General features: G+C 36.6%; 1 protein-coding gene across 1 annotated transcript in view; it reads right to left on the reverse strand.

Moving 5' to 3' along the window:
• SYT14 (synaptotagmin 14) overlaps positions 1 to 16,991 on the reverse strand; it is a 113,255-nt gene that overhangs the window by 16,341 nt on the left and 79,923 nt on the right. The window contains exon 6 of the mRNA XM_081121590.1: positions 15,353 to 15,802. Within this exon, the coding sequence (XP_080977716.1) occupies positions 15,353 to 15,802 (450 nt within the window). The remainder of the gene's footprint in view (positions 1 to 15,352; positions 15,803 to 16,991) is intronic.

Below are 16,991 nucleotides of genomic sequence, written 5' to 3' on the forward strand. Positions count from 1 at the left end.
TCAAAACAGGTCCATAATTTTCAGTGTTTGACATTATAAGTAAATATTATAAAATCAGATTTCTTAGTAAAATATCGCTTTTACCTGCTTTATATATTTGGGTTACAAATAATATTCCATTTGAAATAAAGGGTGTGAATGCTTGAAAAACTTGAAAGACCATGTACCATATTCTTTATATCTTGTTTCTGAATGGTCCATTCAATGACCAAAATTTAAACATTGTGAGACTGTGCTGCCCCCTGCTGACCTAGTTTCTCCAACATATTTTGAGTCTGCTGAGAAGTCAAAACTTACACTTCAGCATTACAGTCAAGTAACCCTACAGTAGACTGGAAGACAATAATAATGCAGATGGTAAAATACTGGATATACCTCTAAATAATTTATAAAATTTGTCAAGACTGAAGTACAAAAAATCTGACGGTGGAACAAATAAACATAATATACTCCCAACTGTGTAATACTTAACAAATTTAGATACCCATTCCAAATAACTGCTACAATTGCTATTATTTAAAGTGCTACTGACACCTTGTGGAAAATTAGCAAAATATATAAATTTGGGGCTTGAATTAAATCTTCAGTAATTATTTCTCTGATTCTTTCACTGAATTAACAGCAGCTTGCTCTTTATTTCCCACATTAGAACAGCATTTATAGTTTGGCTGGTTGCAATGTACTAAAATTATACTTTCAACGCTAGAAATCTTGGGAATCTTCCCTCTCTTAATCTCACATATCCAACTAGACACAACCTGTTGATTTTCCTCCAGGATTCGTCTCAAAATTGGTTCATCCTGACGACAAAAACTCAACAGAGTCTCATCAGCTAGTAGTGCAAAGTGTTCTTGACAAGAAATCAGAAGAGCTCAGAGAAACAGTACCCACTGCTGGCCCTAAGTCTCTGGGTAACTTAACTATTGAGAGGCTCGTTTTTCATGTTGTGCCCAGTTGTAAGATTACATGAACTAACATATAAGTGCTTTGAAAATAGATCACTGTAAGACAACTTTATTTCTATAATGCAACAGCACGTAAGCGTTTCTCCTTTACGATGCTCCTATACACCACTATCTGAGCACCTGCCACAGTGCATGGATTGGGAAATGGGGAATGGGACAGGTCGGGGGACAGCTGGCGCAGGAGAGTCTCCCATGTTCAATTAAGTCATCCTCCCTGTCCACTTAACTTGTTACTTAATTTTGATTCTTTGAACCTTTAGCCTTGTAGCTTTCTTCTGATACTGTTCTCAGGTCTTACTTCATTGGATGACCATTTGAATCAGCTTGCCACACTTTGTGTCACCAATCTCCATGCCAAGAAAATGACAGGAGGCACTGGTAGACTAGACTTCTATCGAATTGGCTTTGATGGTGACATGCCTCTACTCAAAAATATTTAGAACAGAATGGTGAAGTAGGTACCTCTGAAAATGGGCTCCTCCAGAAAAGCAACTCGATTGCTGGCAAAAATTGTCAAAGTCAAACTTCTCAAAAGTCTGAATTAATAAAAAAAACTTGCAATAATCCGAGGAGTGTTTATTCAAGAAAAATGGCTGAATACCAATATGAAAAATAGGCTTTGTGGCATTTTTAATTTAACTTATTCCAATCCCCCTCTCCCCAGTTTCTTGGCAGCCTTGAACACCACCAACCTCACAACTATAGCACCTGAGAAAACCAGCAGCCTAGCAGACACCAGAGGGGTAAGAAACAGAGAACTATCATTACCTGACTTGTCTGACAGCTCCAAGAAAAGCTTCGTTCTCAGGACTTGTTTCGATTTGACCTTACTTGGAGTTTGATATATGTGTACAATACAGGTGTATCTTTGGACATTCGCTGGAAACAATGAGTGGCAAGTGCTTGACATCACAGCCACTTGAAGAAAAAGTATCAGTTAGGCTAAGAAGAAGTTGACCAAAAAACTTATAAGGAAAATCTTGGGAATGAGAGGTTCACAGGGGGCTTTGATAAGCTCCAACACATTTCTAGGAATATAAAGTCCAAGCACATGTGTGAGGCTATGCACATGTCCAAGAAGTACCTGAAAAGGTCCTAAACTCTCACTTTTAGCTGACCTTGAAGCTCTGTACAGACATGAAGGGAAAGCTAAGGCACAAAACAAAAACCAAAACCAGACAGTAGCAAGCACTGAACAGGATGCGGAGAAACGGGAACTCTCGTCCATTGCTGTGGGATAGTAGAACAGTGCAGCCACTTTACAAAATTGCTCGGCAGCTTCTAAAAATGGTAAGCACACAACTACCATCAATTCCAGAACCAGGTGTACGCTCAAGAGAAATAAGTATGTCCACACAACCACTGTACACAAATGTTCACAGCACCATTCTTCATAATAGTCAAGAATGCAAACCACCCAGGTGTCTATTGACAGATGAATGGATAAACAAAATGCTGGATATCCATACAACGGAATATTATTAACCCTAAAAAGGCAACAAAGTGTGCATACATGCCAAAACACAAATCAACCTTGAAAACATCACTTTAAGGGAAAGAAGCCTTACACCAAAAAGCCACAAATTGTATGATTCCATTCATATAAAATGTCCAGAAGAGGCAAAGCCAAAGAGACAGAAAGCAGATTAGTGGTTGCCAGGGGCTATGATTACTAATGGGTATAGGATTTTCTTTTTGGCCAACAAAAATGTTCTGGAATTAGAGATGATGGCTGCACAACTCTGATTATTCCAAAAACCACGACTATACACTTTAAATGGGTAAAATAGTTCATGGTATGGGAATTATATCTTAATAAAGTGGTTGTAATAATTATTTAAGGGCTCCCTATTTCAGAATATTTTAGAAAAAAGTCTCGGAGATAATTCAATTGAGTGGTTTAAAAACCCTTTAGTAACAGTACCCTTTGAAACAAAGAAAATCTTATTCCAACTTCAAACACGTGAAACAGGTACATGCGGCATTATATTGGGGAACACTCAGTACTGAGTTCTAACTCACAGCGGGCCCTTGGACGACAAGAACGTTTGATCTTAAGGTTGTACGTGACAGCTGTAGTCAGGTATGAGTTTGGCATCCAGGGTTTGTGTTTTGCTTTATGTAAATATTAATAAAGTCCTGATAAACTGTGAATTACCTCACCTTCCAGCGTCAGAATATTAATCCATCTAACTGACTGAAAAAAAGTGAAAGATAAAGTTATAGAAAATTAAAGAAAAATTTCAAGTTCAATCGCTTAAATTTAGCTAACAATTATTCATATTTTTGCATCTAAGAATTACATTTTAAAGAAAGTATAACTCTGAATTTACACAATCATTGAAACTACCTGATTACTAGGTCATAGCAAAAGCACTAAGCAGTACTGACTGTGATGCAGCAACTCAGTAAAATGTTATGGGCAGACGGAGAGAGGGCCAAATTAAGCAACGGATCAATACCAACCTATACTATTCCTAAGCAAGGACACAATCATAAGAATTTCAAGTATGTAGAGAGAGATGGCAGAAATAGCTTTGTTAGTGGCTCTATAGGAAAAACAAGATTGTATAATGTGAATTAGCATGTAAAGTTTCCAATGGAATAAAACTTAGTACCTAGTATGTGTTTATAGTAATTTTTACAATCCTGAATCACACTCTAATTTTAGAAAGAAATTTGATGCAAACATTTGCAGACCCCCAGAAGCATTCCTGCAGAACACAGCTCAAACCCACCTCTTGGCCCTGTGTGCTCACCTCAGCGGTGAGAGGAGGCGGCAAAGGAGCCCGGGGACTGAGCCTGGGCGGGGCAGCCGCCAGCTTCTCACCGTCGGAGAAGGTGCGGGGCTGGGGCTGGGGATCTGTGCGGCTGCACGGCGTTCAGGATGGAGATATAGGAAAAAATACGAATGTCAACATGTATGTGACGTATGCTACACATATATAATCGACTAATACTCAAGAGCAGAATAAATAGTTCATGTCTTGCCTCTGAAAAAGTGGTGTCAGCCATAAAAGATGTTTAGTATGGTCTATATCGTATTCGTGTAAAATTAAACTTCAAAAATTTACATTTTGTTTTATATTTTGTAAGTTCTACTTTTATATTAACAAGACTATCCATCTCAAAAGTGAGAAATAATTTTTGAAAAAATTATCCAACTGTAATGTTAACAGGGACAAAGGGATTGTGAAGCTAATGAACTGTGGACTCCCACCAAAAAGAAACCAAGTTAAACTATTCTTTTGGGAAAAAATGGGTGGAAGTAATAGTGGTAATGGTATTAGTTATGTGGTGATGATGATGATGGTATCAGTACGACTAGTATTTACTGAGTGCTCGCTGAGTCCCAGGCGCTGTGTAACTACTTTACACTAATTACAATCTGAAAACGGTCTCACTGAGGCATAAGGACAATGATGATTTTAGTTTAAATTTATGAACACCTTGAGTTTCAAGTTTCATTTCTTAAACTTTAAAATGGCAATGACAATTCTCTTATGCCACAAAACAGACTATTTGAAGATTAGTTCTGAGTCAAATTTTGAATGTTAGGAATAATTTAATGACAAATGAAATAGCAAAATATGATTTATATGTTCATTAAAATATGAATATAGAAGGATATTTCTGAGTCCTAATGCACCTCACAGTGAATTCTCCAGCGACCTGAGTTATTTCACATGATGTTATCACTGCTGTTTTGTACATGTCCTCACAGAGCACTCAAAGCAGTTCCTAGGAAATGAAATGCTAACAGCTAGAGAAACAGCAATGCTTTTATTTCACTTTATCACGATGTGCATTATTTTGCAACAAATTTTTAAATGCTATTTTCATTCCCTACCTATGTCATTTTACAGTGTGCATTTCAGGAAAGTCCAGGTGGGACTATACTCTAAAGATGGCCCTGAGGACTGTTAATGGGCCACTTGGCGTATTTTCCCAAATTTGTGTTCCTAAAGAGGCCCAGGAAATGCTGAATTTGTCAATTTATGAAAATTTAGTTCTAATGTCTCAGTGCTACAATAAATTTTGTTTAAATAAACTGAATCCAAAGAGAATCTAATCTAAAATATTCTAGGTTACATATAATGAATATTTTTTGGTAAAACATTTTTCTTATTGCCATAATGACTTTAAGCCCCTTTAAACTATTTTTTGTCTTTTTCTTTTGTCAAACTATTTCAAGTTTCTAACAAATCCAGGAAATAAATAATTTTAATATATTTTAAATTAAACTATTTGTATGTTTTTATAGTTTAGGTGGTTGTAATTTGAGCAGATAATTTTGGGAAAATGTTTTAAACTATTAACAAGTCTTACAGTCGAGTTTTCTGAATGATTTAGTTTCATGTTGAATCTTACGGTCAGCCAGCCACAGCAGAAGTTTCAGAACATGGCAATGACTCATTTTAGTCCTATGACTTTCCAGTGGAGCCAAGATGTGGAGATAAGAAAGATCCCACGGGGCAAACCACCAAGGCTGTTCAGGCACCAGAGAATACGTAGAGCTTTTTAAAGATACAAATACTCTGGTCCAATTCCCTCAAGTTTTTGATTCAACAGGTCTAACTGGGGGCCTATTCATCTTTATTTTAAAAACTCCCCAAGTCACACTAGTGTAATCAGGACTGAGAATCACAATTTTCAGGATTTAGCTGAGAGCCAATTAAGCATATCAGAAAGATGTTAATTTCATGCAACACAGGTTTCAAGATTCATAAAGTGATGCATAGAAAAGTATGTTTGAGTCTGAGCTATTTTCAAGTTGATAAAAATAGAATTTCACCCATGGTATGTCCAATCACTGAAGTTTTAATCGATTTAATTTTAAGAAATTTAAATAAACACTATATTGATATTAGTTGGTTATCTCCTTAGCATCCAATCATCACTTTCTTCCAGTAGTGAAGGTGCTCCCTTTCATCTCATCTAATATTCCTTGGGAGGTGACCCACTGGCCAGCTCTAGGGCGTAAGCTCATCAGTGTAGCCCATCCCTGTAGCCACAGTGATGTTTCTGGGACAGGCAGGTAACCTAGTGAGACACAAGAACTATAAAGAGGGGCCACTTTGTGAAACCTGATTATGAAGTTGATACACAGAAGTCAGGGTGGCGGAGGGGAGCAGAAAGAGAGAGAAAGCGGAAGCTCAGAGATATTATTTTAGTCGCTGGATCAAGCCATGCCTGAAGACAAGCCTACTCTCGGTATCTCCTGTATTGCTCAAGCCTTTTGGGGTTGGTTTGCATTCAGTTGAAACAGAATCCTAATTGATGCAAATATTTACACAGTGTAATCTCTGGTTCCTCATGTGAAGTTTCAATTAATTAAATGAGGTGTAGACTTTTTTAAAAAGGAAACTTCTCTTCACATTTTTGCTATTATTTCACCGACACTGCTTTATAATTCTACTCCCCTTAACTGCTTTTTGAATGCCCAAAGAACATACAGTGCTAAATATGTGAAAGGGAAACCAAGACTAAACAAGCAACAAAGAGGGATCCAGCGCTGTCTCATGAAATTATTCTGGGTATGGTCATTCTCAGCAGGACACCCGTGCTGATTATGAAAAATCACTTTCAGATTTCATTTCTGGATCTATTTTACATTGGATCCCCTCCCCCTTTCCAAATCACAGAGCTTCTGAGATTTTTACAGCTAATGCAATTAAATTATATGGGAGTAAAGACATGTTAATACTTCAAAGTTGGTCCTATCAACAACATTCCCAAACAAATCCAACCCTCCTCTCTTTTAGGTCAAATTTAGTCATCTAAGATGTAGATAAAGCCCAGAATAGCTAACAGCACAGACTTGTGGAGGCAGGTGGATTAAAATCCCTGCTCTGCAACTAAGTGTGTGACCCTGGGCAATTCAGCTAACCTTCCTATGCCTGCTTCCTCAGCTATAAATTAAGGCTAAAAGTTACTACTATTAGAGGTAATTGTGAGGATTAAGTGAGTTAACATACACCAAGTGCTTAAAATTGTACCCAGCACAAGGAAGCACTGTCACAATTGTAGAAAGTAACTTACTGTTGGTTTTCTTTTCCCTCTTTTACTAATGAAATTATTCTCAGGAATGTTAAAAGCTAGAACCAAACCCTAGTTATAACTGACAGTGTCCCTGAATAGCATGAATTGCCTTGATATAAATTCAAAAATCTTATTCCAGCATTAACACTAAGCCTGTACCCCTGAACTATGTCAGTCAGGGTTCAGGGAAGGAACCAGAAATCACCTGAGGTAGAAAGAAGAGATCTAATTCAGAAAGTAGGTGCTTACAAAATTGTTGGAAGAGCTGGAGGAACAAGGTCTAGCTGGGCCTGCAGGAATGGCTCCGAGAACCCTGAAAAACTGACCCACAAAAGGAGCTGCTACATTTACCAAGAAGGTGGGAGATAGGAGTTAAAAAACATAATTATTTTAGTTAGATCAAGGGATTAGGAAGTCACCACAGCCACCGCAATTAACCTCTCCGCTTCCATGAGGCTCAAAACCAGCTATTAGAATGTTGCTGGAGGGAGGAAAGCATCTCTCCTTGAACTTGCCTGCCCCAAAGCAGGGGGAAGACGGCTTCTGCTTCACTTTCACCCTGCAAATCATGCAGGATAGCATTTAATTGGTGGGACCTGATTAGCGCTGAGAACTCCAGGGAGCCTGGGGAATGTACTCTGAAGGGCAGGAAAGAAACCAGAAGGATGTGGGAATACTTATAGGTTGCCAGGCCATCAAATGTAACACACTGACTTTGGGAGAGTCAGGCACTAAAAGATACTTTTCTCCTCCGTAAAATGGGGGGAAATAATTATATCCATAACAGTGTTGTGATGAAGATTTTAGGAGATGATAAATATGAAACACTTCATATAGTCTAAATAACTTGCCCCCGGCAATTGCGAAGCCTCCGCGTCACTGTCTTCTAGCATCTAGCTTTGCAGTGAGAATTCTGACGCCAGTCTAACCTTCATTCGTTTTCATGTCACCTGGGGCCTTTCAGGAATTTCTCTTTACCCTCGGTGTTCTGAAACTTCACAGTGATGCGTCTGAGTCTGGACTTTTTCATTTACGGTTCAGGTCCTTTGTTTGGAGACTCAAGCCCTTTACCTTTGACAAATTTTTTTGTATTTTTTTTCAATTACAGTTTACATTCAATATTATTCTGTATTAGTTTCAGGTGTACAGCAAAGTGGTTAGGAAATCACGTACTTTACAGGGTGGTCCCCATGCTGCTTCAAGCACCCACCTGGCCCATGTATTTTTATCACGACACTGACTACATTCCCTCTGCTGTCATCGCTGCGACTACGCTCTTATCAATTTGTACCGCTAATCCCTGCACCTTTTTCACTCAGCCTCCAATCCCCCCAGGTTGTCTAAGTCTCTAAGCTTCTTTTTTTCTTTTTGTCTTTTCATCAATTTTTATTTTCTATTTCTAGAGATTTTCTCATTTCTCTCTTGTAACTAAGCGTCAGCAAACTTTCTGTAGATAGTTTTGGCTTCATGAGTCATATGATCTCATCACACCCCACTCTGCTGTTGTAGTACAAAAGCAGCCAAAGACAATATGTAAACAAATGGCCTTGGCTGTGTTGCAATAAAACTTTATTTACAAAAACAGGTGGTTAGCTGGACTTGGCCATGGCCATAGTTTGCCAATCCCTGCACTGACCATTCTGCAGTCTTTATTTTGGCAACGGTAGTGTAGTTTACAGAAGCCCTTTCTTCTATGATTGTTCCAGTTTCAGAGTATTCTCTCTTTTTAAAAAACTACGAGATCTTATATACAGTAAAACCTCGATATAATGGACTAATTCAAATAAGGGGGTGTCAGTTAAAGCCGAAAGTCTGTTATGTAATACAGTAGGTTTTCTGAATGCGTATGTTAAAAAATCGACAAGTTAGTTAATCTATATTTACTTATGTAGACACGTTTGTGTAATTAAAATTAAGTATGTATGAAAAGTTTAATTTCACAGAAGTTTTCTATTTGTATTACAGTAATTTTAAATTTATACTGAATAGGTCTAATAAATGCGTGCATTCACTAGTCACCACAAGTAAACATCAGCACACGGTGGGGGAAAGCCTTAGCAGAAGTTGGAACATCTGCCAGCATGTGTGAGTTAAAACTGCTGCAGAAAGTCATGCCATGGGACAACAGAGCCAATTACCAGGCACAATGTGATATGATCATGTGCTAATCATTCCCCAAACATTGTTTATGAAGGGTGACTCTTGGATTTAAATATGTAGACTACATTTGTAGATATGTAATATTTATTTAGTTGGCGAAATTTACTACAGTGTTTTTCCCAACATATGGAATAAAATTTGTTAAAAATAACCAATTTAATAACAAAAAAACCCTGTTAATTTAATTATAAGCAAATCTTGGTTAAAATTAACACGGTGTTAATTTTTCATATACATACAGACTAGAAGTTTTGTCTGTTAAATCTGAGGTCCATTAAATCAAGGTCCAAAAAGTCAAGGGTTTATTGTACCAATATCAAACTAAATTAATTCAATCCATTAACATAAAGATAGGCTATTTTTTACATACAGGATTTTAGAAATTAAAGGTTGAGATTACAAGTAATTAAAAGATCAACATTGCAGTAAGTCTTGAGAAAACTTGGTCACTCTTAGGAGACTGTGGCATTATACTCTTGAAGGAGAAATTATAAAGCATATATGTCCCTAATTAATCAATTATTTAAAAATAAAATTATTCTTGATATGTACTTATTTAATTACCTTGAGATGCATACTTATTTGATTTCAGGCCATAAAAGATTCCTAATAGGGCTGTTTTACAGATACTGGTACCTATTAGGAAATAATAATATATGGAACTTAGAATTTTAAAATGATCAAGTTTCTCTGAACATGTTGATGAATCAATTTAACAAGTGTTTATTGAATGCCTATATTCTAGGTTCTATGAAAAATACCATATAAGTCAAATACACACTATTCTCAAAGAATTTAAAATTTAGAAGACAGAGATAAAAAGAAATCATAATTAGCTGCAATAAAAAATACCCATCAGAAATAATATGTACCATATGCACTCATTTACCCATCTATCCATTCAACATTTATAAAGCAATAATCAGTACTAAATATTTGGTATACAAAGACAGATTAAGATCAACTAATTAAATTATATTAGAAATACTTGAACAAATTTCTATAACGGTGGGACTTAAGATTAGGCTTTAAATAAAACCTAAGATTTTAACAGACAAATTATGATTGGAATTGACATTTGGATACCCACTCTCACCACTATTATTCTATATAGTGTTTGAAGTCCTAGCCATAGCGATCAGACAAGGAAAAGAAATAAAAGGCATCCAAATTGGAAAGGAAGAAATAAAACTGTCACTATTTGCGAATGACATGATACTACATAGAAAACCCTAAAAAATCCATAAAAATGTAATAGAATTAACAAAAGAATTCGGTAAAGTAGCAGAAGAAAAAATTAATATAAATAAATCCATCACATTCCTATATGCTAATAATGAACAATCAGAAGAAGAAATTAAGAAACAATCCCATTTACAGTTGCATCAAAAAGAATAAAATACCTAATGATAAATTTAACTAAGGAGGTGAAATACCTATACTCTGAAAAGTATAAGACACTAAAAAAAGAAACTGCAGCCCAGCTGGGAATGGCTCAGCGGTTGAGCATTGATCAGGGTTCAATTCCCGGTCAGGGCACATGCCCAGGTTGCAGGCTTGGTCCCCAGTGGGGGGCGTGCAGGAGGCAGCCGATCAATGACTCTCATCATTGATATTTCCATCTCTCTCTCTCCCTCTCCTTTCCTCTCTGAAATCAATAAAGATATATATATTTAAAAAAAACACAAAAACTGCAGAGGACACGAATAAATGGAAGGATATACCATGCGCATGGACTGTTAAGGATTAATATCATTAAAATGACCATACTATTGAAAGCAATCTGCAAATTCAATGTAATCCCTATCAAAATACCAATGACATTTTGGTATAATATAAATGAAAGCAAATCCCTGATACTGGCCATCTCTTTTAACATTCATTCTGTTATTCTCTGTACTACTTCACTAACATAAACTTCCATCTTTCCAGGATGCCTTTTGGTACTTCTAACCTATGATAAACTCCTCCAGAACTTTAGTTTCTTCTCAAAACCCCCAACACCTTGTTTTACTTGAGATCTAATTTTTCCCTGGGGAGAAATAATCCTCTGCAGACTTTTCATTGTGGTTATTTCCTCATACCCAAAAGTCTTCAGGGTCAGGAAGCAAAGTTCTCTGCTGCTTTTGTAAACATCTATCCTCTAAAATTGTTGGAAAAGAACATTTTCCTTTAAAGCTCATGTCATCCTGCCCACATAAACATTCTGTCCTGGACATTTCATCTTCATTCCCTGAACATCTCTTCTTCATTCCCTGAGAACAATGGCCCTTGATTCAATCTTCTTTTACATTTCAACTTTTGCCACCATCTTCTGTGAATTCGATATCCATGTGGACAACCCACCCAAGGACCTGGCCTCTCTTGACCAACTTATCCATCTCCAGTGATTTTACCTTCTACTTCATCTAATGCCCATTTCCACCATCACACTGTGGACCCTGGTTATCCCATCACGTTAAATGAAAACATTCTCCTTTCTAACCATAGTCCCCTAACTTCCCATATTTCTTACTCAACTACTCCTCTCATATCTGTTCTTTGATATCTTTGGGACTTTCAGTCCACTAACCTTCTTATTTCCTCTTATCTGTCCCTTTGTAGCTTCACTTCTCTCTTTATTCCACTTAGATTTCATGGTCCACAATTTAAATAAATCTCTTGAAAACATTTTTGCTTCTTTCTGTTCATCCCAGACACATCAATTAATATCTTTCTTCAATTAGCTCTCCATCTTATACTTGGAATAGCTTACACTCCATCTTATTGTATCATTTGCATAGTATTTAAGCATGCCCAAGTCTCTCCTAACCTCAAAAACATCTTTTCGGAACCCCCACTTTCCAAATACTGTCCTCTCTTCCTGTTTTCACAGCCAAACTTGGTAGAAAAGTTGTCTACACGATTGCCAGTCTGGTTTGGAATCCAGTCCCTGTACCCCACCAAAACTGGTCCTTCTAGGGCTACCCATTCCCTCCATATCCTAAACACAATGGACCGTTTTCAATACTGGATCCATTGGCAGCATTTGACAAAGTTGATTATATCTCCCTTCACAATTTTACTCTTGGTTTTTGTGATATTTTACTACATTTCTTCCTACCTTATCCCTCCCTTTCTCCAATCTTTAAATCCAGAGGTTCTTGAGGATCTTCTCTTCTCACTCCTGAGACAATCCCACCCACTCCCATGTCTACTTCCTATAACTTCTATGCATTTACATAGAAATATAATATGGAATCAAATTTAATGAAATATAGACATCTAGACACCTATTAAGAACCTTCTCATGAGAACTGAAGAAAACTTGTTTCCATTAAGCCTTATCTCTCTCACCCCTTTGCTCACACTGAAAAAAATGTCTCTAGAAACTCATCTATTTATTCATCTTCACCAAACTGACCGGAGCCCAAATTCCCTGACCTTTTCTGACTCTCTATTTTTTCTTTAAACTGACAAATGAGTGTCCTAAATCATGCAAGTAACACAGAAGTAAACAAAGGCAGAAGTAAAAAAAAATACCTTAAACTTTACTGCACATAAATTGGTATTAAGTAAACATCTTGCAGACATCATTCTATGAGTATGTAACAAATAGAAATAGAAATATTTTTATTTAAAAATGGGATCAAAGTGTAGCTCTTTATTTTAAAAATCCATTTTACTTTATATAAATTTAATGGGATAAAATAAAATTGAGTAAATTATTTCTTCCTCACAGAGATTATCTTCTAAATAAATGATGTTTCTCCCAGTTAACTCGTCTATGCTGAGGGAGCAGCCATGAAGAAAGAGAACAAAAGGGGAATGTCTGCAGATCCGACTTACATACGTTTATCGTTACATAAAGGTATTTTCTGGAGGCTTCATGAACTGGCAAAGAACATCCCACCAAGGTGAAAGCAGATGTACAGAATGTTATCTGAGTATTTACCTCAACCAAAGTTTGCACATGTCATACTCAATTTCAATTCCTAGAGCAGAGGTCAGCAAACTTTTTCTGTTAAGAGCTAGATAGTAATATTTTAGGCCCTGTGGGCTGTTATTAGTTTTCTACTGAAGTCTAATAAGTTATTTCAAACTTCATAGGTTTAAAAATACCCATTTATCATCTCACTGTTTCTGTAGGTCAGAAGTCTGGGTGGGTTCAACTGGGTTCTCTGTAAAGGGTCTGACGAGGCTTTGGTTAAGGTGTTGGCTCAGCTGGGCTCTTATCTGGAGGCTCTGGGGGAGGAAGATTCTTCCAAGTTTACTCAGGTGTTGGCCAAATTCAGTTCCTTGCAGTTGCAGAACTGAGGTGTCTGCATTCTTGCTGGTAGTTGGCCAGAGCTCTTAGACGCCTCCCTCTCAGCTCCTAGGGGCTGCTCTAAGGTCCTTCTACCACAACCCACTCCATCTCAGCAACAGAGAACTTCATGTTGAATCTCACTCATGTTTTAAATCTATTTTTTTCTGCTACCAATCAGAGAAAACTCTTTGCTTTTAAAGGGTTCATGTAACTGAGTTAGGTCCACCCATATAATACATTATCTTAATGTCAACTGACTGTTAACCTTAATTACATCTTTAAAATCGCTTTGCCATGTAACATAAAATAATCACAGGAGTAATACCAGGGAATGAAGGTCATGAGGACCACCTTAGAATTACACCTACCACAGTCTGCCCTCTGGCCCCCGTGATTCACATACACCAGACATGTAAAATGGATTCACCCCAGTCCAAGGTTCCTAAAAGTCTCATCCTAGTACATTATCAGTTCAAAGTAAAAAGTCCCTACACTTGAATCTAAATCTCATCATCTCAAATCAAAGTCCAAAATCTTATCCAAATCATATGCTCTTATCTAAATTATGACTCTTGATATAATACAGTCCATTAAGCACAACTCCTGCACAAAATTCTTCCTACTTATGGACCTATGTAACTAAAAAAGTTATCTGCCACAAACACTTCTAGCATTTAAAAATTTAAACACCAAAAGGTGATAGTAAATATACTATGGGTTTATAGGACAATAGTTCTTAGTAGGGAAATTGATAATTTGTTATAATTTTAAACTTCAGACTTGACAATTTCGGGAAATGCTTTTTAAAAATAAAAACAGCAACTTATTAAAGGAGAGAAAAAAGTAAAGACCAATTAAATCTTCTGCCATTCTTAATTCTCATTATTTGGTCTGAGTGATCAGTAGCTAAAATGGTATGGGATTCTACTGTGAATGACAGTCCTGTAAGATCAAATGCTGCATGGTACAAATTCAATGAGACTCTTTTCTTAGACTTGGACTTATGCTTACACTTTTAGAAGTTTAAAAACAATCCTAAAATATGGTACCATTATTCTAAAATATAAATCTATTCTGAATTCTGTGTATTTATATTACAGAAATACATTTTAGTCAATATAACAGAAATTAATAAATATAACTCATAATTTACATTTACAGCATATCACAGATTTTCTCATAATCTAAGTAACTGTGTGGCATAATGCATCTCCCTGGTTTAAATAAACAATGCAACTCTCTAGCGACCTGCAATGGCTTGTAGGAAATTTAGTTAAAAATCTGGAGAGAGAAAGACTTGTATGTGATCAAAACCTGGAGGAAAAAAGAGAAAAGGGAGAACCAATGATGGCACTAAATTTAAGTATTCTTCCAGAAATACTCAAAATCTTTGTATAAAAAGGTGGAAAATATAACGAGGCCATGCCTTTGAAGCTTTAACAATTATCTCATAGCCGCTCTGGAAATATCATGACCTAGGTAGCCGTACATACTCTATACGAGCAAATAATATCATAGAAGATATGGAGCTAGACAGTTCTTCATGTATCACCTAATTTTAACCTGAAAAGAAAACAATCTGTTCTCTAAGGAGTTCAGATGATGTCATAATCAACCATCTAATAAATGTTAACACAGTTAACAGAAATGTTTAAGACACTGGGCTAGAGTCTGTGAAAGATAAAATACATTGAAAAAATCATATATAATCTTCATGGGTCACTTTTATAGATGAGGAAAAGTTATACCTACCTATTCAGGGCTTAGAAATTTTGTGAAGGTATGATTACTATGCAAAAAATAAAATGACACGGTTGCTGGGTTTGTCGTACTAAAACTGTGCACATCATATACCATGAACTTAAAGTGTATTAGGGCTATTTGACCAGATACTCACAGAATGATTGTAAGAAGGTTCCAATATCACAGGTAATGACATTTTCCCTTGAAGATTCAATTTGGTTAAATAAAAAATCTTTTCCCCCACAATCTTTTCTTTTTTCATGCGATGTACACCATACAGTCTAAATCGAACTGCGTAATTTCCAATCATCTCAGATTCAACATGGTTAAATTTGAATGTTTCTGTGAAGACAGGGCATGGTCCTCTCTGGATGCTGGTTTTTGCTCTCTGTTTCTTTATAGGTAGAAGAACAAGGTGTACTTGCCATGAGTTGCCACCTGTCCTGTTATATGTTGGGATATCTGTGACAGCTGTCACTGTTACCAGGAGCTTCTGTTCTTGTGAGTCATACTCAAAAGTCACATCCAGTGTGCCATATTTAGCTTCTGGCTCAGGATCAAAGGGTTTAGGAAGCTGTGAAGATGATCCTTGAGCTGACATATCCTAAGAAAAGCAAATTTAAATGTTTTCAGTTTTAACTCTATTATTTAATCTGGCATGTAAATAAATACCTGGTACTTCTTAGGAGGGAGAATGTGGGAACTGTTCTGATTGGCTACCACAAAGCAAGTGATACTAACCAACAGTTTACTACAATCAGAAGCTACTTTACAGGCCATAGTAGTATATAAGTGGTATGTTAAACTCAAAAACTCATATAAGAGAATTTAATATTCGTCATCACAATTTTTAAAAAGTTGGGATATGCTTTTATAATGAGAACTGAAAATTTATACTTCAATGTGTATCTCTGATCCTGTTGAAGGAAACGACTGAATTTGACTTTCAACATTATAAACGATGCAACTGACAGCTCAACATCAGGCTGGAGAGAGAACATAAATAAAAGTATAATGCTATTAAAAAGAGTGGTTCCGTTTTCAGAGTTTGTTCTAAAATGCCCCCATCTGTAATAGGATGTAAACACATTTAGGCTTGAAAATCAATGGAAAGAGGAAATGGGAAAGTATAAACAAAAGGCCTCAAAATATCTGCAGCCAAATACTTCTTTTCAGTAACATACACTATTTACTTTTTAATCAGAATTTAAAATTACATATTATTTCTGACACTAATTACTCTTGAAAATGGCAGAACGATACATATTTCAACAGTTCAAGACAGACCAAATCTGCTCATTTTAATTATGCAGTTAAAAGAAATTATACCCATTTTACCTGGAATTGTCTCAGATTCCTGCCAGTGTAACTATCTGGAATGTGAACAGAGTTTTCAGCTAGTTATTGACAGTGTCAAACCCTTTCAACTCTACTGCCTGCCTCTTCAAGTATTTTAATAAATATTAAATGTTTTTCATTTTAAAATGTCGACCAATTTTATAATTTTCTAAAATTTTCTGAGCTTTTATTTAGTAGTCACTACTACTGACTCCCAGTCTTGTCTTTTTAGAGACACACTGTCTAGCAAAGGACTGTAAGGCTAAGGTTTCCTTATGGCTGGTCTGACCATGAGACTCAGCTTTGGCCAATGGGCAGTAAACAGAGGTGATGCAGGAAACATCCCGATCAGGTTTGCAGAAGTGATGATGTGCCCCGACTTCCCTTCTCTCCCACACTCCCCACAGAAGAGCAGGCTCTGAGACAGGATGCGTGGGTCAGTGTGGGCCATGTGG

This window comes from Miniopterus schreibersii, assembly GCF_964146895.1.
Source record: "Miniopterus schreibersii genome assembly, chromosome: 19".
NCBI classification, from domain to species: domain Eukaryota; kingdom Metazoa; phylum Chordata; class Mammalia; order Chiroptera; family Miniopteridae; genus Miniopterus; species Miniopterus schreibersii.